The sequence below is a fragment of the Saccostrea cucullata genome, unplaced genomic scaffold (genome assembly GCF_032062105.1).
Source record: "Saccostrea cucullata isolate Sc308-1 unplaced genomic scaffold, CSIRO_AGI_Scuc_v1 ctg2834, whole genome shotgun sequence".
Taxonomy (NCBI): domain Eukaryota; kingdom Metazoa; phylum Mollusca; class Bivalvia; order Ostreida; family Ostreidae; genus Saccostrea; species Saccostrea cuccullata.
The window spans coordinates 13,221-37,404 of NW_026935410.1; the positions used below are offsets into that span (position 1 = coordinate 13,221).

Below are 24,184 nucleotides of genomic sequence, written 5' to 3' on the forward strand. Positions count from 1 at the left end.
AACCAGGTTATTGTTTTTATAAAAATGTGTAACTATAAGTGCAGAGTATCTTGTCATGAAAATCGACAAAAACATCATTTTGGTTTCAAAAATAGACATTTCATTTAAACATTAGTAAGCTTCACTTAGAAACATACCCACACTTCGGCATGTTCAGTCTCGAGCTCAATTGGTAAGCAGCGATGTCCATGTGATCGAGGAAGTTTGGGACTATGTAATTAGTGACTGTCACTCAGAAAGACAAATTACCGCAGTTATCAACACTTAAAGATAGTTATGACAAAGCTAATGTAATTTCAAAAATAGCCTACATACCCATGTTTGTTCTGTTTAACTGTTTATTCAAAACCAGAGTTAAATTGATGACAAAATTCTAGAAAAGCAAAATTTGAGGATTTTTTTTTAATGAATGTTGGTCATCCAAATTTCCCCAAAATGACGATAGTTTTCCCAATTTGAACGGCCCTGGCTCCAGTCCCAAAAAGTGGTGTGAGAGCCCTGGCACCTATCAATCGTGTTTATCACTTCATATTTTTGTCAATTATGATCAAAACCAATTAAAATGACGATCTTTTCCGAACTTGGGTCAAAAGACTGATTTAACTACGGAGACCCATTAGTGTTAATTTTTAAAATGTAAAATAAGAGGAGGGGTAAGAATTCGCTTTATTTCATTTATTTCGTATGCAATGGCTTTATTCTTTTTGGAAATAAGTATGCAGTGAATTCATGATAAAATAATCGCTCGGAAACAATAATCTTGGAATAAAAACAAGAATAATTGCAACTGTCACTTTGTAAATCTTTCATTCAAAAATATAAATATAGTAAATACATCATAGATATGCATACTAAACCGCAAAGGGTCGCACAGAAATCGTAACTTCATCCTAAAAGAAAATAAAGAATAAATGTTACATTCAAATGTAGAAAAAATGAATATTATAGCAATAAGTGCCCACCATACGAATAAGGTACGAGGAGCTCGTGTTTAACGGGATTTTATAGAGATATATATATTGATACGCAGATCGAAAGATCGTTTTGAAAAGTTAATTCTCTAGAATAACACCTATTGTCTAAATATACTTTTTACCAAACTATACACAACAAAATAATTTTTTGTATTGTTTGAGCAAATAGTTCGGCCGTCACGAACAGCTGTGGCAGTGGCGGATTTAAAGGGGGGCGCACCCGGCGAACGCCCCCCCCCCCCCTAAAATTGTCAAATTTGAAAGTTAGCATAAATCACAGTTTCGTCAAGAAAATGTAAATATGTCTACTTGGTAGACCTCTTTTTTACCGTACAAAATCTCCAGAATCCAGACCCCCAGACCCCCTGCCTATTTTTTGCGCCCCCTCTAACTTAAATTCCTGGATCCGCGCCAGTGTGGGTTTCGTTTTTACGAAGTTCCGCAGAAATTACACATGGAAAATTGACTAAATTGTATTAAATGTGTGAGGAATTTGTTAATTAAAATTCTCCAATGTCTAAGTAAATGCACTTTTGCTTTATTTTAATAAAAATTGGATTTGAATAAAAAAGACCACCATTTGATGGGTAAAAAAAGATGCCGATATGGGCGATTGACCACCAAACGGGGGTTAAATGACCATTTGTCAGTGTGTGCCCAACCTGTATAAACAGAGGCCCCGTGTCACAGCAGGTGTGGCACGATAAAGATCCCTCCCTGCTCAAAGGCTGTAAGTGCCGAGCATAAATTTGCAGCCCTTCACCGGCAATGGTGACGTCTCCATATCGGTGAAATATTCTGGAGAGGGACGTTAAACAGTATACAATAGCTGCAGATCTGTAGCTTGTTGGTCTGAAAAAAATTAGGATGGGCAACCAGAGAGCTCAGCTACAGTGCCACCCATAGAAAAATCTGTATATTTATTGCGGAAAAAAAGTTCTGCTCGGTTCTGAATTATTTATCCCTAATTCTTACCCCTACTGCAAAAAAAGATAAAGTTAAAAAAGAAATCCTTAATCCTCTATGAAATACTATGAAATGAGTGGAGATGCACACTAATTACAAAAAACCTTTGGTGTATGATATGCCTAAGAGATAGAATTTGAGTTGACATTCTTTTTCTTTGATTACCTGTGTGTTTTTCTTTTTAGACTTGACATGTCACAGTCCCAGTCCAGCTTCCTGGAGACGGTGGTCAGCTGGGATGGTACCCAGTGTCAGGTCAACCTGGACACAGCCCTCCCACGGCTCATCGTATCCTACTCAGAACTAGATATTAATGAGGCAGAGTCTCATTATTTCTACCCTAGATATTTTAATAAATTTTCTTGAATTAATTCTCTCTGTTATATTGTATTCTACTCCTAATTTTAATTTATTTACAACAATGTTATAAATGCTCAGAAAGCATCATATATCTCAAACAACAAGATGATAAAAATGTTTTGACTCACATACATCAAGAATGAATACTTCGGAAGTCATTTTACTATATTAAAAGTGTGAATTTCCTATACTTTATTATCAGAGATGTTTTCAAGAGGTGAATGTTGTACAGGAGCAGATTGGTAAGAGAAGATGCTTAATAATATAGTGGTTAATAAGAACCTGGCTGTAACATGTACCGTTTTATATTAAATGTTTAGCATATTTTCATAAAATGATTCCTTTTCAGGAATTCTTAAAATCATATGCCATTCCTTCTTGCCATGTGTTGAAGCAATTCAAGCCGAGGAAAAACTTTTTAGCAAACTTATTGACGAGGTAACTACCTGTATGTTTCAGTGATTTGATTCATAGTTGTAGCAATTTTGATTCAACAGTTAAGAAGATAGTGACAAGGGACTGGTTGCACTGTGCTGTCCCCTGAATTCAGATTACCTTATATTTCACATATATACATATGTCCTTATTTATAACTCATTTACTTTTGTAATGAGGAGAAATTAAGGAGAAGATCTTAACTTTTGACAGGTGTGTGGTGTGTTTGACAAAGCTCTGGATGAAATACATCAGTACACACAAAATACAGACAAGAAATCCAGTATCCCTGAGATCAACACAAACCTACAGGTAAAAAAAAAATTCCAACTCTCCTGCATCTTCAAAATTAGGCCAACAATAAAAAAATGATTTGTTTTATGTCCAGTGTACGCTGACTGACCCATCAAAATTACCCCTACCGAACCATTTTAAAAATTTTTTCAGAAATTAAATTTATTTTTAGCTCTTCTGAGCCAAAGACTCAAAGAGCTAATGCTATGGCCATTTGTGCGGTGTGCGGCGTGCGGTGTGCGTTAACTTTTTAGACTATGGGCCATAACTCAAGAACCCCTTGGCCAATTATTGTCAAATTTGTCACAGGGTATCCTTGGCCCAAGGACTACCATTTATACTAAAATTAGGGGTGGGACCCTAAAACAAGGGGAGATAATCACGAAAATAAAACCAAAAGTACTGGTTGCTAAAAAATCTTCTTCTCCAGAACCACCAGGCAGATTTTCACCAAACTTACATACAAGGGTCAAGATATGTTGAAGATTAAAAATTGTTCAAGGCATGACCCTGGGGCAAAGGGCGTGGTCTCAAGGTCACTTCAAAGTTGACCAAAATTTACACTTATTAAAAATGTTGATATTTTGCTTACTATAAAGACTAGGATCATCAGATCTTGTAAGTTGATGCATCTCAGGACTTGACATCATGTTAATACAAAAGAAGGTCACGGTGACCTACTTTTTAAATTTTACGGGCTTTTGTTTTCAAATTGATTTGGAGGCATATTTTGGACACTTTAAGGCCTATGTTCATAAAACTTTGTCAGTGTGTGCATCTTGGGTCCACAAACAACATCAACTTAAAAGTAGGTCATCGTGACCTACTTTTTAAATTTTTTGGCTAATCTTTTCTAAAACATTTAATCTCATTATTTCAGACACCGAGAGGTTTAGAATCACCAAATCTTGTAAGTTGATACATCTAGAGGCCTTAAAACATATTTATCAAAAAGTAGGTCACTGTGACCTACTTTTTAAACTTTGCAGGCATTTGTTTTCAAATTGTTTAAAAGGCATATTTTGAATACTATTAGACCTATGATCATCAAATTTTGTCAGTTGATGCATCTTTGGTCTTCAGAAAATGTCGACCAAAAAGTAGGTCACTGTGACCTACTTTGGACTTTTTATGGCTAGATTTAAGTATCTCGGGTACTAATTGGCTTAGAATTATTAAAATTTGTCAGTTGATGCATCATGGGTTTTGGGAGATTATTTAAATGACCAAAAAGTAGGTCACAGTGACCTACTTTTGACATTTTATGGCTATATTTTAGTATCTCAGGTACTTATTGTCCCCCGCTTTCGCGAAAGCGAGGGGACACTAAATCTTGTTCATCTGTCAGTCTGTCTGTCCGTCACTAAAACTTTAACCTTGCTCATAACTTTTGATTTAGTGGAGCTATGACTTTCATATTTCACATGTGTATTTCTAGTGACAAGACCTTTCTTTGGGTACCACCAAATTTAACCTTTTGACCTTGACCTTGGAGTTTGACCTACTTTTACACAAAAATTCCAAACTTTACTTTGGCCATAACTTTTCACCGGTAGATACTAGGGCTTTCATATTTCACATATGTATTCTTTGTGGCAAGACCTCTCATTGGATACCAACAACTTTGACCTTTTGACCTTGACCTTGGAGATTTCCGTACTTATGAAAAACTTTAACCTTGGCCATAACTTTTGAATGGTAAGGGCTAATGGCGTTTCATACTTCACATATGTAATCATTGTGAGACCTTTCATTGAATACCAAGAGCTTTGCTCCGTGGATCTTGACCTTGGAGTTTGACCTACTTTTTAAAAAAACTTAAACCTTGGCCATAACTTTTGAATGGTTCGGGCAAGGGCTTTCCTACTTCACGTATGTAATACTTGTGGCAAGACTTTTCTTAAGAAACTACCAATAAATACAACTGTATAATCTATTTTGTCATACGGGGTCATCAGGTTCACTTCCTTATAACTTTTGATTGAGAAGAGAAAGGGCTTTCATATCTGACATGTGCATTACCTTTGACAAGATTTGACACAACATGTCATAAAAAATGACATCCCACCCGCAAAGACACCGAAAGCGGGGGACCACAATTTTTTGAATTTGCTTGTTGGCTTAGAATCATCAAACTTTGTCATTCGATGCATCTTGGGTTTTCGGAGCTTGTCGACCAAAAAGTAGGTCACAGTGACCTATTTATGACATTTAATGGCTAGTTTTATGTATCTCAGGTACTAATTGGTTTAGAATCATCAAATTTTGTCATTTGATGCATTTTAGGTTTTCGGAGCATGTTGACCAAAAAGTAGATCACGGTGACCCACTTTTGAAAATCTCAGGTACTGATTGGCTTAGAATCATCAAACTTTGTCAGTAGATGCATCTTGGGTTTTCGGAGAATGTCGACCAAAAAGTAGGTCACAGTGACCTACTTTTGTCATTTTATGGCTATATTTAGGTATTTCGGGTACTTTTTGGTTCAAAATCATCAAACTTTGTTATTTGATGCATCTTGGGTTACAGGAGAATGACTGGCTAAGAATCATTAAACTTTGTCAGTTGATGCATCTTGGGTCTTAGGATAGATTGTATAATTTATCAGAAGAGCGATTCTAGGCCCTTGGGCCTCTTGTTGGTTTCATTTTAGAGGTTTATAATTTCTCGGATATCCCATTTGATTGAAGGTTTTTACAGCGATTTTAAATTTAAATCTGTCTTGACCAGCTTCTGTTAACCCAGGTAGTTAATGCTATCGAAGCAAGTCCTTTCCCAAATATCAATAAGCTCTATCTGTGGTGATGCATCTAGAGATGCACACTGTTATAATTGCTTTATAAGCTGCATTTGACCTACATCTGGATATTCTAGATGCTCGAATAGGTTGAAGTTTTTGGCAAGTCATACCATAAGTATGCACATTGCACAATACCTCACCTGCTTCAGATGCTGCAACTTACCAACAGTTTCCAGGAGATTGAACTGTTCAATTTCTAGAGCTGATCTTTTCTGAAGTAAAGTCTGAGTCACATCCAAACTATATTTGCATGTTGCATCTAGGAATATATACTACTTGAACAGTCATTTGCTGTGAGACACTGCATTTTAAATAACATTCGTTAGTGGCATAACCATTGATTACCTGTGATTTTAGGTTTTATTGGACCTGCTGGAGTTTATGGAAACATGCCTTTGTCACATGCAGAATGGAAATGTAGCTCTAAACTGGAGCCATATTCACTCTCTACCCAGAGGGACCGTTCACTTCCTGAAGGGGGCGTACGGACATTGCATGGTAATCTACCACAGGAACTGCTGTGGGTAATTAGGTCATCTTTAAAATAATATTTGCTTGTCCTCTCCGGAATCATGGTTTTAAAAAATTGAGTTGGTAGGTAGGTGGGAAAATCTTTTTTTTTTTTCAAGAAAATCTTGAAATATTGATGGAATAAAAAAATAATTCTGGATTGAAAAGAAAATACCGGGTAAGTATTGTGGATTGGGAAAAAAGAGATTGAGTTGGATCAATTTTTGTCATTTTAACCAGATATTTGGAAGAGGGCAAACAAACAATTTTTTTAAGATGGCCTTATTATTTTTTCCAATCTCCTGACAGAAAAATCTTTTCCAGTTTTATTTTACCTAATGAATAAAGTCCAGCTGCAATTTTTCACAAAAATAATTGGTGATGCATGAATCAGTTCAGAGATGAATCAAAGTGTTTTACATAGAAATATTTATGGGAAATGTTCTTTAAAAATCTCATCAAAAATCATTTGACCAGAAAAGTGAAAGGCTTCCTAAAGTTCTAAAAACTGACAACAAGCCATATTGACTCCTTCATCTGATAAAAATGATGCCTAGAAATCAAAAAAATTGAAAAAAAAAAAAAAAAAGATCTTGCTTTCTTGTCCAGAGAGATTTTTTTCATAGCGGCTAGCCTGTTACAATTGATCTCTAATTCTGTATTTTGAAATAAAAGAAAACGCTGAACATACCCATAAGTTGTGTTTACAAGACAAATAGTTAGCAATTCAAGTAAATTTTTTTTTCTAGATTTATTACTTCCCTTTGTACATAACAACAAAAATCTGAAGACATGATTAATGTTTCAGGTCATCTAATTTATAACATTATGCTGAGTGTACCAATTCTATGTCATTTGATAACCAGAAATCCAAAATATACTTTGAAAATATGAAAATTGCAAAGGTCATACATATATTTATAAGAAAAAAAAATGTAAATACATTTATACACCGAATCAGATGTAATGAACCAAGTCTTTTGAACATAAGATTTAAAGAAATATATTTTGATTTTAAATTTGTAAAATGTAAACTCATCTCACAACAACACATTCATTTCACACAACATTTAATATTTACATTTATCAAGTAATGTCATGATGAAAAAAAACAAAACAACCTGAATGGTTAAAATAAATATGAAGACTCGCCTGTACAATCACAACAAATGGAGAAGACTTGGATAATTTCTCCAGAGGTTATACCAGCTCTTAAGGAGTCCATGACTTTGAAAGAATTTGAAATTTTAACATGATGAAAATGATAAAAAAAAAGAGACAATATTTAGGAAAAAATCTGTATAATAAATACTAGGATTTCAATAATGAGTGAATGACAAAGAGTCAAGAACATATTCTGTTGAGAGAGAGGTTAATGAAGAGTTTTACCGGGGGATGCGTTATTCCCATTTTTATGCAATCCATGCATTTAGTTTGTTTTTTTTGTCTTTTTTTGTTGAGTTTCCTTCTATAAAATATGTCAGGGAGCGTTGTGTTTTTGCGTAGCTCTATTATGATGTCACAATGAAAGGCTTTCACTCACGTTAATGCTTGTTTTACTGCTTCAAACATCAGTGCATTAGCCAATCGAAACTTGTTTTACAAAACAATTGCATGAGAATAATATACAGTATAACCCCACATAGAAGAAGAATAAATTAAATATAAAACTCAACTCACATGGCAAAAAGAATAAATAAATAACATGCAAGTAGATGTACTTTTTGTCTTCATGAAATGAATGTGTTTGTTTAATGGCAAGGATTAGTAGGACTGGAGGTGTTATTTGTTGTTAAGGATTTGACTAGAACGGTCAATCTCATAGTAATTTGATTTTAAAAATATCTGTAGACATTTTATTAACATGATTATGGTTGTATGGAGTACCCATATCTATATTTTTGTGTACTGTAGAGGGATGTTATGAGAAATTATCACAGCATTTTCAAGTAAGAAAAAAAATTACTCAAAATTTGATTCATTTGTGACACTCTCCCTGGCAGCATTGGTGATGTGTATGTTTTATTTACAAATTACACAGGTGTGACCTTCATACGATCCACTAGCTGGATCTTGAACAGGTATGAGGTGTCGGTGTTACGTGATAAATTACTGGGAGGAAGGTAGTTTCCCTGATTGTCAAAGACAAGAGGGTCCCCCGGCCACGAACAAATGGCGTAATGTCCGTCGTCACTGTTTCCTTTTGTTCTGAATGCAAAATATGTGTCGTCATTTATGTCTCCATGACATGGGTTGTACGGCTGAAATGTAAATAAAACCATATGTAATGTCAGCGCACCTTAATAATGATAATACTTGGTAAATATTTTCTTGAATTTGATTGATAAATTTATAAAAGCATAGTCTCTTAAACAAATACATGTAAATGCTTTTAAATACTCTTTTAAATTAAAAAAAATGTTAACAGACAGACAGACTTACAAATGTATAGACAAAAAGAAGGACAATAGACACTTTTTAACTATACGGTGCATATTTTCTTCTGTTCTGGGATCACCAGAGCTAAAAATGAAGAGACCTGAGACTTTTTAAGAGGTAGATATGGAGAACTTGAGATAAGTACCCTTGTTTTGAGTGTCATGCCATCCATGTAAAGTATCCGCTGATTATAGCAGGTTCCCCAACCCACAATCTGATAACAAAATCCTTTACGATGTGTGAAATTATGAATGATTCTCAGGAATGCTGAAATACAAATAACATAATAAACCTTTAAATATAATAATATATTTTGATATGTCAGAAGATTCTTTGTGAAAAGGGCCATAGGCTTTCACTTAAATGGGATCACTGTTTTATACTGGCTAGAATATATGATCAAATTCTTAATCATATTTAAATGCACATTTAATGATTAGGCAAGAAACCTTTGTTAATTTACATTTGCAAATGTATTCTTTTATATAACACTACTGAAAGCAATGCCTTTCTATATCTTTATAAGCACCGGTACAGGGTCAAGAGGTCATCGATTTGCATATATGGATAAACGTTCAATGTAATTTCTCAGTGACATCATAAAGAGTTGACGTATGTTCAGTGGATTGCATAGTTGCCGTTGAGTTTGAAAAATAATGCATTTAAGACATTAAAAGTCACAATCAGGCAAATATGAATATTATGAATAAGTCACAAATGTAAATATAAGTAGTAAGGTATCTTTTAAAACATCTGTTGGGCTATAAATACGGGTTGGTCCGAGATTAAATTCATCATAAAGCGAATTTAATCTCGTGACCAACCCGTATTTATATCCCCATAGATGTTTAAGAAATAAGGTATCATTTTTTGAGTTTTATTGAGATGTAAAACGGGTTGGTCACGTGATCAAATCCCATAAAGCCCGAAGGGCTTTATGGAAGAATTGATCATGTGCCAACCCGTTTTACATCTCAATAAAACTCAAAAAATGATACCTTATTACTTATATTTACATTTGTGACTTATTCATACTTTATATTTGCCTGATTGTTACTTTTAATGTGTGAAATGCGTTAATTTTTCAAACCCAACGGCATGTATGTAATCGAATGAACGCGCGTCGACCCTTTATGACGTCACAGAGAAATTACGTCGAACGTTTATCCAAACGCACATCTATGACCTCTTGACCCCATACCTGTATTTATACAGTTATAAAAACGCTTGCCTTCAGTAGTGTTATATAAAGGAAAACATTTGCAAATGTAAATATTTAAAAATGATACCTTATTTCTTGAATATGTTAATAATGTATCAAGACTGGTGTGAAATGATGAAACATTTTCCATAAAGTTCTACATTAATGTTATGATGTATGTTATTCCAGAGATACATTTATATTAATAAGTACAAATCTGGAAAATGCATACACAATATGATTACTTACGTAGACACGTCCAAACACACACCCCCCTCCCCCCCCCCCCCATTTGCCCATTTTTCACAACTTATTTCCTTGGTCAATGCTTTGTCCATTAGTTCTGGACCGCCCCCCCCCCTCCATTGTCCATTAATTACTTCTGGAGTCCTTTCTTTGTCCATTACTTCTGAACACCCCCCTCCCCTTTGTCCATTACTTCTGGGACCCATGCTTTGTCAATTAGTTCTGATGCTCCCTCCATTGTCCATTACTTACTACTGGAGTCCTTTCTTTGTCCATTGGGTCTGACCCCCCCCCCCTCCATTGTCCATTACTTTCCACTGGAGTCCTTTCTTTGTCCATTGGGTCTGACCCCCCCCCCCTCCATTGTCCATTACTTTCCACTGGAGTCCTTTCTTTGTCCATTGGTTCTGACCCCCCCCCCCCCCCCCGCCCTTCCCCCCCACCCCACCTTGTCCACAACTTACTTCTGGGGTCCTTGCTTTGTCCATTAGTTCTGACCACTCCCTCGTTATCCACCAACAGGAAGTGTCCGCGCGTGCCGTTGATGTGGTACTGAAGCTGTAGGATGTAGTCCTCCTGATGGATGTCAGGTTTATCCTGAGATGTGACGTGAAGTAAATCCTCCTCAGTTTTCACTTCCGTCACCTGATAATAGTCAACAAAAAGGGCTTCATGAATCTGCAATAATTTGCTCGGCCCCCCCCTTCCTCTTCCAAGAACTGAGTACAGTCAAGTCTTGTTTTCTTGAACTTGATGGTACCGAAAAAATGCTTTGAATAAACAGTTGGGATATTTGAATCAATGACATATCCATAGTATTCGAGATATCAGTTTTTGAGACACTGAAATTCAACAATATTCATTAAGTTTTTGATACAGTGTTAGCAGATTGTATATACCTGGTATGTATTAAAGTAACTGATGGATTGACAATAATAAGAATTTTATATAGAAGTATGAAGTAAAACCTGTCAGTAATATTTATACTTCAAACCATCAAAGCAGTTCTCCCTACAACATTGCAGCATACGAGACGAGAATCATGATAGGTTTTCTTGGAATTTACCAGCAGACCTACCTTTGTATTATTTTATGGGCAACAATTCAGACTAGCTAAATAATTTATTAGGTTCCCCAAACGAAGTTGGGGAACATATTGTTTTTACTCTGTTTCTTATTATTATTATTATTTTTCTTCTTCCTGGGAAAATCTTTTCCGCGAATGATCTTGTAAACTACACGTCCGACTTAGGTGAAACCTTTTTAGGGTCAGTAGGCATGTTATGTAGATTTGCGGAACGAAGGTCATTTTGCGCGCACGTGCTTGCAAGAGCGCGCACGTGCAACGCGTGAAATGACCAAAATAATAGATACAGCCGTAACTTTTCTATTTTTTGATTATATGCTTTGAAACTCATAATATAAGTATATATTAGTAGTATAGACGTGTTGACATGGTCAAAATAGCAAGATCTCACGCGCATGCACGTGCGCTTCGCTCTGATTGGCTGAAACTAAAGTCTCAATATCTTTCTTGTTTTTCGTCATAATCCTTTGAAATTTTGAACTTAGTCACACAATATAAAGATCTACAGCATGATATATAATAATTTTCATGAAAGCACGTACATGCGTGTGTGCTGGCATTAAGAGCGCGCACGTGCAACATGTGAAATTACCAAGATAATGGATGAAGCCGTAACTTTTCTATTTCTTGATGGAATTTTTTGAAACTCACAATGCATGAATAAAGTAGTAGTATGGACAAGATGACATGGTCAAAATTGCAAGATCTTACGCGCATGCACGTGCGCTTTGCTCTGATTGGCTGAAACTAAAGTCTCAATATCTCTCTTGTTTTACGTCATAATCCTTTGAAATTTTGAACTTAGTCACATATTATGAAGATCTAACGCATGATATATAAGAATTTTCATGAAAGCACATAAATCAACGTGTGCTGCAATCTGATTGGCTGAAACTTTACATGCCTATATCTTTCTTGTTTCTCAACAAAACAGGATGAAGTTTAGAATATGAATAGGTATTATGGATTCCTACATGATATTGCTATCAAAATTGAATGCAATGACGTGTTTGCATGCACATGTGCACACGCAATGCGTAAAATGAACAATATGTTTGAAAAACGGTAAAATTTATATTTGTATGACTTTTTATTGATTTCTGTCAGGAATATAAGGATATGTTAATGGTTTAGACAACATGTCATGATCACCTTGCATGTGCATGCACGTGCGTTTGCGAACAATGCGTTAAATGACAAAAAAGTGATATAATTGTAGCTTTTAAAATTCTTTTATGAAATCCTGCGATACTAAGCATATTGAAAAAACATTTTAAAGGAAATCTGCACAAAAAGGGAGTTGGGGAGCGTTTGGGGAACATCTGTAACGGTCCCCGTTACAATTAGAACTAGTTCATTTAGGCATTAAAAAGTCAACAAAATTGGAGGGTTTTTTTCCAGAGATGTAAGGGCATTATTGATTTCTGTATTACAATACAGATATGGTTTAATAAACAATCTGCTGGGACATGAGCATTTGTCAATAATATTTACCGGTATACTTCATCATCATTCATGCCATGTAAACAGTTCTCCCAACGACATTGCAGCACACAAGACAAAAATAATAGTACCGTGGTTTTCTTAGAACTAAATTGCAGACCTGCTTTTGTAGCAATTTATGGGCAATAATATAGACCAGCTAAACAATTTATTCATTTTGGCAGTGAAAAGTCAACAAAATCAGAGTTTTTTTTTCCAGAGATATAAGGGCATCATTGATTTCTGTATTACAGTACAGATATGGTTTAATAAACAATGAGGGTCCCCCATTCCTCTACCATTAGGGGAATCTGGAATCAGTTCAATTAGCCATGGATTTTTCAATTAATTTTTTTACAATTCTGTTTCAAAGCCAGTAAGTCACAAAGTGGGTTAAGGCCTAGAAAAAAAATATGTGTGTTTCCGCTTTCCCGACCGACCCTAATTTATAGTGCCGACCCTATACATTTTTTTAATGCTTTTGTCCCTCATGAAGTGCAAGATTTCACCCAGGGAATTAGAGTCTCCAACTTTGCAAGCTTTTCAAGACAGAAAGAAGTTTTAGTCACCTTTGTATTATAAGTTTAAGTCACAGAAATGCTTGAAAACACCATTTCTTTGGTCATTAATGTTACTTCTATACACGTTTTGATTAAACATGCAAAAAAAAAAAATAATTGCCTACCTACCTACCCTATATTTTTTCCAGCCTGAAAGTGGAAACAAACATATTTTTTTCTAGGCCTAATTTGTATCATTGCCATGGTGTTTTACACAAAGAATATTGCTAAAACTTATCACTGCCTTATTTAGCTGTATGTAAGTAAACAATTAAAAGTGTACCAGAGATATTGATTAAACAAGTCACAGATAAAGGGGCTGTTCAATAATGTTATCAGACTGAGCCTTTGATGTGGAGGTCAGCTAAGGTCAGATTCCCACCATTCTACAAATAATGGGGGGAAAGTTTACTGTAGATATTATCTATATGGGTACATAGTAGGGAAAAACAATGGGGGGGGGGAGTCTTAAAAAAATTTCATTTACTGTAAAATCAGTTTATAATTTGAATTTTAATGGGGGTTTAAATTAATTTTTGTGGTTTTCAAGGTATGAAGAGACCCACAAATTTTTGTCCAGCATGAATGTAATTTTTCACAGATATTAATACAGTTCACTTAGAAAAAAAAATTAAGAACAGACAAAACTTATTGGCAAAAACCCCAGTTGAAGAAGATTCCATTTGAATAAGTTTTCCAGTGAGTAACTAATTGCTAAAATGTCCACTTGAAATACATACATGTATCTATTACTAATCTGAGCAATTGCATCATCATTTATTTTGTGAAATAAAATTCCTAACTTATAAAAGTCTTAAGACTGAAATCCTTTGTCTTGAAGCTGTAAAACAGTTTCTTCATCTGCTATTTATAAATGTAACATTATTAAATTCTTTTAAGAAATGATTTTAAATTAAAATGATATACAATGTATATTTAAATTTGAAAATTTCTATATAGAGGATATAAACATACCTTAATATCCTTGATTCTGAATGCATCTTTCTGATTTTGGATAAACTCATAAGGATTTGAGATCAGTCTCGGTACGTTAGAATGAGATGAGGTTCGTGAGTTGAGAATCTCCATTGTGACTTATAAACAAACTGAAAAATAAAGCAACATTCAGACAAATGCGTGAGATTTTATAGAGTGACTGCAGTGTGTAGCCACGTGTTTATATACACAGTGGTGTATACAGGGTTGAACTTTTCCGCAGAGTTCAAACTTGATAAGTTTAATATTTGTACAAAACTCGACAGAGTTATCAGCTTTGTAAATTTTTCTCCACAAAGTTCACTATTCAGAGATCATAAAGTTGTAAGGAATTCAAAATTGCAGGTATGAATGATCTAAATAAAAATGCAAATAAGGAGCATTTAAAATTGGTTCACTTTTTATGTAAAGTATATGCTCCAAGCTGTCACAGGAATGAACCATGCATAATCATTGATGAAGTACTTGCCTGACTTATTTATGAATGGCCTCCTTGAATGCTAGCTCCTTACTCTCCATGAAAACATCAACCCCTTGTGTTTTATATATATACACTTCCTCTAGGACTCGGGCTTCTGATGTAATTTGACACTTCAAATATTTTTAAAAGCTGGATTCCTAAAGTTGCAAAATTGTCCTAATAACCCAGCATTTTCTGTAAATGTCAGATCCATTTAAAACGTCAGAAGGGATTTTCCAGTCCTTCGGTAGTAACAATGAGGTCACAGATGTGCATGAGTTAACGCTAGTTTTTTAAAGAAATAGCGAGCAATACACAGTTTGCAGAAAATCTTGTATTGATTCATTTTTCAGTGAAAATGCAGCTGCATGTTATATTTTCTGCACATGAAGCAAAAAACTAATCAGCTCACTGACTCGATTCAAAATATTGAAGGTCAGATCCTTCAGAAGTAATTTTTTTTTTTAGATAAATATGTTTATACTTGTACATGTATAGGTAATAGATTTAAACCTACAGATGGTCTATCCCTAAAATTAATGAGGGAAATCCAACTCTAGGATCATCCAATGGCAGCTGAGAGGGAAAAAAGGGCATTTTGATATTTAGGTGCGAGTGGGTGTAGAAAATTTGAGCTTTAATACAGAGACAATATTGATCATATAGATTAAACCTACAATAATGGAAATTCTATCTTAAAAATTTGCTCTGGACTGACAACAGTCCTGTCACACACACCCCCACCCCCTCCAGTAAAAAAAAAATATTTTATGATCAAAAGAATAGTTGTGTCTTTGATAAATAAGCTGTGTTTAACTTTAAAAATATGCAGCTGAAACAATTCTGGTAAATCTGTTCAGAATGCAAATAAAAAATCTGATTTTATTAAATTTAATTTCTTTTTTTTTTGCCAGGACAGTGGAGATATATACCAGGATCTGTTGAGTTCCCTGTCAGCCCCTCTCTCCACCCTCTTCAAGAAAACTCACTCCTTACAAGTGGTAAGTAAACCTCCTTTGAGCTTCATGTCAGCTCCCCTCTCTAGCATCTTCAAGAAAACTCACTCTTAGTTCTAAGTAAACTCCCCCAACAACAAACAAAACATGGTAAAAAGTGTGAGATAGAGAATATATAGGTATTAGGTACACACAAAACAGGATAAAAAGTGATAGATAGAAAAATATAGGAACATACAAAACAGGATAAAAAGTGATAGATAGAAAAATATAGGAACATTGTTTGCATATTGCAAGGAGCACTGTTAGAATAAATTAAAACTGATTTCTTCTGAGGATTTTTTCTTCTTGCAAATAAACAATCATAGGTATTGTTTTGTACAATTGAAGCATTCATTGCTGCACTATTTAAAATTGATTGAAAAGATTTACAATGTTTGTTAGCTGATCTGAGCTGAATGTTCAATGAAGTTTTTCGGATTGAAGAGTGTTTGGTGTCCGTCCGTCCGTCTGTCTGTAAACTTTTCCCATTTTCAACCTCTCCAGAACCACTGTTACTTGGTCCTTACCTAACTTGACAGAAAGCATCCTTGGGTGAAGGAGATTTTTGTTCAAATGAAGGACCTTGTCCTCTTTGAAAGGAAAATAATTTTACAGAAAATTTAATATGTCTTCTATAAATGTTCTTATCAAGAATCACTTGTGCAGAAAAGATGAAACTTGTGCACAAGCTTTATTATCATAGACCAATTATAGATTCAAGTTTGGTCAAATCAAGATCCCTGAGGGCAAGGCAGGGCCACGGTAGAAGATCAATCTTCTACATACTTTTAAAGTCAAAGAAATATGGGGGTTATATTGTTCATACCATGCCTATTGGAGCTAGCTAGCTAGGTTGGGACTTCTTATATATGAATACTCACTGTATTCATGTCTGATTTTCTTTAGTCAAAGTACCCAGGTCAGTGATTTGGCCCACAGGCCTCTTGTTCATTTTATCACCTGGATTTACCTGCAAGTTATCGGGGTTATTGTTAGAGCAGCTGACCCTTACTTCCTAGTTTAACCTGGTAACGAAATTTGTCAGTTTAATCTATGCAGCGACACCTTTGTACACTTCTCGCCTGTATGATTTGTTAGTACAGTGTAGTAAAACCCACTTTTCATTGCTTTGTACGTAAAGTGAAATCCATTTTATTTGGGGTTTTTTATATTTCAGAATATTTTAATTGTCATTAACATAGACTACATAGTATACTTCCTTTGCAAATTTTGAGTCACTTAAAAAAAGGAAAGTAACTGTTTTAAGGATGTGACTGTAATTTCCCTGGGCACAAGTTTTATTGAAGAAATAATTAAAACCTGAAGATCCTGAACACAGAAACAAGCTTTTACTTTCTCTCATGAAGTGCAGCAATCATCAAGCACTGGAGATATCAAAATCAACTTCCAGTAAAAAAGTTGAATGATGATTATTTGTGAAAACCCTCCTATTGAGAACTTCCAAGCATATTTCTGTAACCTAAGTGCCTCAGACAAGTTTGTGTAAAATTAAATAGAAATGTGTAACTACTTCAAGAGATGGTGTTGGGTGATCATTACAATTAAGTAGTAGGATAGATGTGATGTTTTTTGGTGCAGACAGGAAGAGCTGCACTTCATAGCTGTTAACAGAATCATCTGAGCTTCAGAACACTAATATATAAAGACTGTATGTTAATAAAATACTGAGAAACATTTTTGTGATGAGTTCTTTACTTGACTGGTTAAATTCAATGACGTTTTCACTAAATTCACAACTACATAAATTAGAGTAAGACCCTTATATACACATATACTTATTTATCTTTTCATCTACAGACTTTAGACTACTAAGAAAGTAGAGATCATTATAAAGTTATGAATAGTACTTGTTTTTTTAAATGTCAAAGGTTCTTAAACTACATTCAATTTGAAAATCAGAATTTAGTTTTAAATTTTTTTCTATGCAGAGATCTAATTACACAACACAATATACTGAAATTATTTAAATTTATTTGGACATATCAACATGATTAAATTTTCATAGTTTTGACCTTACTTTCATTCAAAATAGGGCAAAATTGCAGAAGATTCGTGCCTCTAAAGTAGGAGATAGCTATAAATTATGTCAAGTGGTGTTTGTTTAAAAGTAACACTAGACTATCTTTACAATAGCTCTAGTATTGGTTGTGATATTAGAGAAAATTTCCTCAAAATCACTGGAACGTGTCTGAGCTAGCAAAATTTGATGAATTTTTATTTCATTAATACAACATGTCCATATCGAATTGCAGTTAAGATTCTAAAAAATCAAGATAAGTTTCAGCATGTTCCGAGCATTTTTCATTGAGTTACAATTAAAAATGAGTTTAAACAAGCTATTGCAAGGTTTTTCCTGTGATACATAGGACCCATTTTTAAGCGGTTAGCTAGCTAACCGCTTTATGGCATGGGCTCCAAAAAACCGGAAACTTCCATAAGGCGCTACCTATCGACAACGCTTTATCGCACGTAACCTTATCCTTCTGCAACCAAAACCGGAAACTTCCACAAGGCGCTACCTATCGACAACGGTAACTTCAGCAAAGCGCTTCCTATGATTTGTATACTGTTGGCGTAATACGCCCCCTGGTGAAAGATTGACAATATGCTGTGTACGAAGAGTGGCTATTATAACAATTATATCGAATTCTTATTAGTATTTACCAAAGCATTGACAATACTTAGAACACTAACTTCAAAGAACTGAGAATTTCGTCCTTATTACATGTACATCGTGCGATCGCGATTTATAGCAACTGTTAGTTTATTTTTGAAAGTTGAACGATACGGTTAATTATACAGCAGGTTGAAGGTTATTACAGACTGCAAAAACATCAGCAAATCTCTAGATCGAGTTTAATTTTCCTTGCCAAAGTATTAAGAAACACCATTTACATGTATTAAGTCAAGTCATACCTGAAAAACGTTTTTATAAAAACACCGAATACATCTGCAAGTTTTACACTTTTTGTAACGTTTTTATGGAAACAATAGGATTGCCTCCACAATGAAACGTTTGTTTTCTTCTCTGTCTAATAAACAGTTTTAAAAGCTCAGCTCCCAGGGGTAAATACTCTGCTCCGTCTTTGATAATTTATTACATGTACAAACGATCATAAGGGATCACTTACTTTTAGTTTTGAAAAAAGTAATGGGGCACTTAAAGTAGTAAAATTAATTTTGAAAAAAAAAATGGATAAATATATATTAATTTTAATCGGCATTGTGACCCTCTTCTAAAAATCAACCGATATTATTATTCACAGAAGAATGAGGTATGAAAAATCTTGGCAATTAGAAAAAAATTAAAATTTATACTTAATGTTTATTTGTAAGTTTTGAAAATTTGATTAATTCCTAGGGAACGTATTATTAGCTGTGAAAATACTTTTTAAATTTGAATTTGTCCAATTCGTCGATCATTATTTTGAGCGTTTGAGAAGAATTAAATTAAGATACAGGTGTTTAGAGGCACATGGATAGAAAAGAAATCAGTGTATATTGTTTAACCGACATATTGAAGAAAGTGACACTGATAACTTCTTAAGTTACACTGACTTTAAGTGTAGATTTGAATTTTTAAATACTAGTGTTTTTTTATTAGACAACTTTCCTTTTCACATGTTTTATTTGAGAGCAATATTGCATGAAGAGTATAAGGCAAATACACATTATATGTCCTTATCTAGACATATTGTGCAAGACTTCTTTTAAATGATTCTCATATACCATTTACTTTATTCGAACATTTACTTGTTTGAAAAGTCAATAAAGTACATTTCATAAAGCTTGATAATCTTGTTTACTCGCCAGTCTTCCCGTACAAGTAGTAGTTCATAATATTACTAAACGGAAGTATTCAGTATCTGTATAAAAATACAGAATGATCGATTTAAGAAGAAAAGCTGACTCCTGAAAGTTCAAGAGGTAGGTTGCGTTGCCTAGAAGAAGTAAGCATCCCTCGTTGACAGGTTACACCCGCAGTGAGCCTACACATCTGGAGCTCTCTGATATCAATTCATTTACAAAGTCTCTGCTCAGTCATCCTTTTTTTCTCTGACTAGCCAGCTGTAGATCTACACTACTCCAAATTCATTATTCTAAAGAATTTAATTTGTCATTTTTTTAGTTTTTTGCTATATTAGGCTTTACAATTACCTAACTTCAATAGAGCATGAAAGACAATTAAATTTTCAACATCAACATAATTGTTTTCATCCAGAGAACGATAGGATGCCACCAAGAGAGAACTTTTAAAAATGCACTTCCTGTCTTTCAAACTGAAGAAATCTCATGTTTAAATTTTGAAACATGCATTTTAATCTAATTAAAATTTATTTAAATGTTCCAAATCCGCTACTGCTTCTCAAACATCTAACATCCCATTCGGGGTCACATCAGAGCGACCTTTCGATTATGAATACATGTACTAGTAAACACAAAAACTTTGGTCATCTAGATTCAAGCCTCGGTAAACAATTCTCAAATTAATTCCACGGCTACATATAATCATTATTGATACTGTCTTACGTTGAATTAAAGTAATTCTGGAATCAATTTCATGTATAGTCTGTAGTCTGGCATCTGCACGTGAATAATGCAAACGAAAGAGCACAAACTATACAAGATACCCTCACGTCATACATAACACAGCTTATGCAAAGCATATTTTGTTTACTACAAAACTCCTCGGCTGTTTTGGTTCGGTGGTGAAAACAAGAAACCCATCTGATCTATAAGCCAAGATTTCGGAGGAACCGTTTTCTTTGGCTAATCGAAGATTCTCTCTTACATGACCCCAAATATGATGTTGTTAGATGTTTGAGAAGCAGTAGTGGATTCGGAACATTTAATTTTAATTAGATTGCATCCATCTGTGACATCAGTTTGGAAGTTATTGGTTTTACTATTAAGTAAAGTATTACAAAAACAGAATGCCTGTTATTTTTTCTCTGATAACATTGGACAAAGATATGCATACTTAAATATCATCATTTCATGCACTTTTTTCGGTACGTATTAGATGAAAGCATGCTAACCGCTTTTCAGTACTTTCAGTACTTTGATTAACCAATACTGTAAACCAACTTTTATTTGTGTGTGAGAAATATCTGTGAGTTTCGCAACCTTATTTAACTGGTGAATATAAATCTTCACAAAGCACTTACTTTCCTCTGTGTTTGTAGAGAAATTCCCTTTGTCGCCAATACCAGGTATTAATGTTGTGGATTGATCTCAAATTGAGGAATTGCTAACATAATAGTTTACAGTAATTGATGTCTTTATTACAGTTATTACAACAATACAGTTATTACAATGATACAGTTATTACAATAATAGTTAGTTTACAGTAATTGATGTCTTTATTACAGTTATTACAACAATACAGTTATTACAATGATACAGTTATTACAATAATAGTTAGTTTACAGTAATTGATGTTTTTATTACAGTTATTACTACAATACAGTTATTACAATGATACAGTTATTACAATGATAGTTATTTTACAGTAATTGATGTCTTTATTACAGTTATTACAATAATAGTTTGTCTACAGTAATTGATGTTTTTATTACAGGCTTTCCTGCGTCTCCTAGACAACATCAAACTGAGTGACCCCGTCACTGAACAAGATGTCCTCGACCTCACTCAGGGTAGGGCTTCCTAAAAAAGGCATTAAATCTTATTAAAAGGGTAAAATATCCCCCTACTACATTAAAGAACTTCATTCGGTAATAACCAATATTTGCCCCCAAATCAAACTTTGATGGAGATATAGCCTTCAAAGCACTAAATATTTTCATAAGTCATGACGCCATATGTACGTAATGACATCACAAACATGACGTAAATTTCAGTTTTTTAGGAATTTTACAGAAAAATGAACATATTTCGTCGATATTTTGAGTAAAAGTCACCGATCGCATGTGTGTTCAGGATCAATATTTTGATACAATGTGTAGAAGGATAATATCAATGAAATATGTCAATATTGTTCCTGAACAAACTTGCGCTCTATAAATTTTAAAGCTAAAATTGTTGAAATTTTGTCCATTTTGTCCTCTTTCTGAAAAAGGATATAAAATCGGACTAGTTTGTGACGCCATAAAAACAAAAATTGTGAATACACTGCTTTGACACTATAATATTTTCTGTTAATTTAAATTTCTCATGCAATTTATTGAATTCAGCACATTTCAGGAAGTTTTCAAAATTTGACTTTTGTGGTGGCAAATATATACAATATACCGCATATAGTTCTTTATTGTCAGAAATCTGTAGTTGATCTTGCTTCTCTTATCTAAGAAAGTGAGAGGAAAGAGAACAACTATGGTTTTACATATATGCATGAAATTGTGCAAAAAGGTGTTTGAAAAACATTTTCAGCCCCCACCCCTCCATTTTCAACTGAAATACCTATAACACCATATGAAGTAACTTTCAGAACCTATGTCAAAAGTATCTGAATCTAGGTTTACAGCATTCTGTGTAAAGTGTGTTTATGAAATGAATAAATGCAATAATATAATATTTAATTGTTTTTGATTTTAGTTTGCCATGGCCTGTTTGATGTTTGTCAGATTGTAACATCTTTGGATATGAAGTTAATGGTAACCCTATGGAAAGCTATATCTAAGTAAATTGATTCTATTTTCCATTACCAGCAATATTTATGACATAATGGAAAGAATAAATTAAGAATTGTTTTATATCAAATTGAATTAATGAATTTTCATAAATATTGAAATATCACAAATCCTTCATGTCATTTAGTTGACCTTTTACTCTCTACAAGACCGGGAAGTGAAAGGAATGATAACTGTATTGGAAAATCTTGAACATATTTTAAGTTTCTGAGAACTTCATTCAATACCTTTAACACTTTTACTGTCCATTATAAATAAACTCGAAGATTAAATATCTGAAGCCAATCCTTCTGTGTTTGTAGACATGCGATCAATAACAAGGTCCACGTGGGTCAGAGGTTAGAGGTGGGGGAGATGATTGGTCACCTTTGTGGGGAGATCCAGAGTGGCTTCCTGTTTCTACTCCAGCTGATTCCAGGGGTGGATCCAGAAGGAGTGGTGGGGTGTTATTTTGTACTTTATTTACATCAGCATGTTGGCAAACAATCAAAATGACAGATAAAATGAAAAACTATGGACTGAATTATAACATTATGGCCACAGCATGCAAGATAAATTCAAACATTTTTTTTAATCCATGGATTTGTTTTCTATTTAGAAAGCATAAATGTAAATAGCTACATAAATTTTTTGAAGAACCTGTGTATTATAATTACTTGAATGGGATCAATGTGAAAGAAATAGTTTATTGCTAAAAATATCATATTATAGAAATCAAAATTTGTGACAGTCACAGTTTTTCATTTATGCAAAAAACATATATGTGAAGAAATCCACTTTCACCATACATAAATGGAGTAAGTCTTCCGTTGATGAATTATTGAAATAAGATGGACATTTACAAATTGATTACTATACTCTTGTTTTAGGTTTTATCTCAGGGAGATGAGAAAGGATTCCAGAAATCCCTCAAGATTCTGGGATTCCAGATGAAGATCCTAGTCATGTTGGTGCGGGAATTCTCGGACATTATACACGGCTGTGAGGAGCCGGTCTATGGCTTACTCCTGACACTTATGAGGTATTGTAATCCAATTTCTTTTTGTCTCAGATTTCTCCAAAACTTCTGTGCTGATCCTGAGAGCCTAAATATTCTTTGGGGAATTAAAGACATACTGTGAAATCACTAATTTTTATTATGCCCCCCTTTGAAAAAGGGAGAGCATATTGCTTTGCTGCTGTCTGTCGGTCCATTTAGTTTCCGTTCATTTTCTTCACAACCGTTGCACATACTCAAATGAAATTTGGTTTACAGGTTTGTCAGGTAAATATCTGAGTGAAGTGCTGTTTTGGGTACGATCGCACCATTTTTGACAGAGTTATGCCCCTCGGACTTAGAAAAATTCCATTTATTTGCAGTTTCCGTTCATTTTCTTTGCAGAGGTTGCACAAATTGAAATGATATTTTGTATACAGATTTATGAACTAAATATCTAGGTCAAGTTCTGTTTTTGGGTACGATCGCATCCTTTTTGTTAGAGTTATGCCCCTTGGACTTAGAAAAATTCCACTTAATTGCGGTTTCCATTCGTTTTCTTTGCAGAGGTTGCACATATTGAAATGAAATTTAGTGTACAGATATATCAGATAAATATCTAGGTCAAGTTCTGTGTTGGGTACGATCGCATCCTTTTTGTTAGAGTTATGCCCCTTGGACCTTGAAAAATTCCACTTATTTGCAGTTTCCGTTCATTTTATTTGCAGA

At 34.2% G+C, this 24,184-nt stretch overlaps 2 protein-coding genes across 2 annotated transcripts in view; one reads left to right on the forward strand and one right to left on the reverse strand.

Annotated features, from left to right (window-relative positions):
• Positions 1–24,184, forward strand: part of LOC134242742 (FIGNL1-interacting regulator of recombination and mitosis-like) — a 36,743-nt gene that overhangs the window by 1,298 nt on the left and 11,261 nt on the right. Inside the window, exons 2-12 of the mRNA XM_062724863.1 lie at positions 2,126–2,228; positions 2,503–2,542; positions 2,650–2,738; positions 2,949–3,047; positions 6,187–6,327; positions 15,725–15,811; positions 21,411–21,486; positions 22,385–22,469; positions 22,782–22,917; positions 23,349–23,500; position 23,797. Of these exons, the coding sequence (XP_062580847.1) occupies positions 2,133–2,228; positions 2,503–2,542; positions 2,650–2,738; positions 2,949–3,047; positions 6,187–6,327; positions 15,725–15,811; positions 21,411–21,486; positions 22,385–22,469; positions 22,782–22,917; positions 23,349–23,500; position 23,797 (1,002 nt within the window). The 5' untranslated portion in view covers positions 2,126–2,132. The remainder of the gene's footprint in view (positions 1–2,125; positions 2,229–2,502; positions 2,543–2,649; positions 2,739–2,948; positions 3,048–6,186; positions 6,328–15,724; positions 15,812–21,410; positions 21,487–22,384; positions 22,470–22,781; positions 22,918–23,348; positions 23,501–23,796; positions 23,798–24,184) is intronic.
• On the reverse strand, positions 7,072–14,490 carry LOC134242741 (uncharacterized). The gene is made up of 4 exons (XM_062724862.1): positions 14,330–14,490; positions 10,690–10,870; positions 8,924–9,045; positions 7,072–8,600 (listed from the first exon to the last, which is right to left on the reverse strand). Exons 1-4 carry the CDS (start codon positions 14,441–14,443, stop codon positions 8,373–8,375), a joined length of 645 nt encoding a protein of 214 aa, XP_062580846.1. The 5' UTR covers positions 14,444–14,490; the 3' UTR covers positions 7,072–8,372.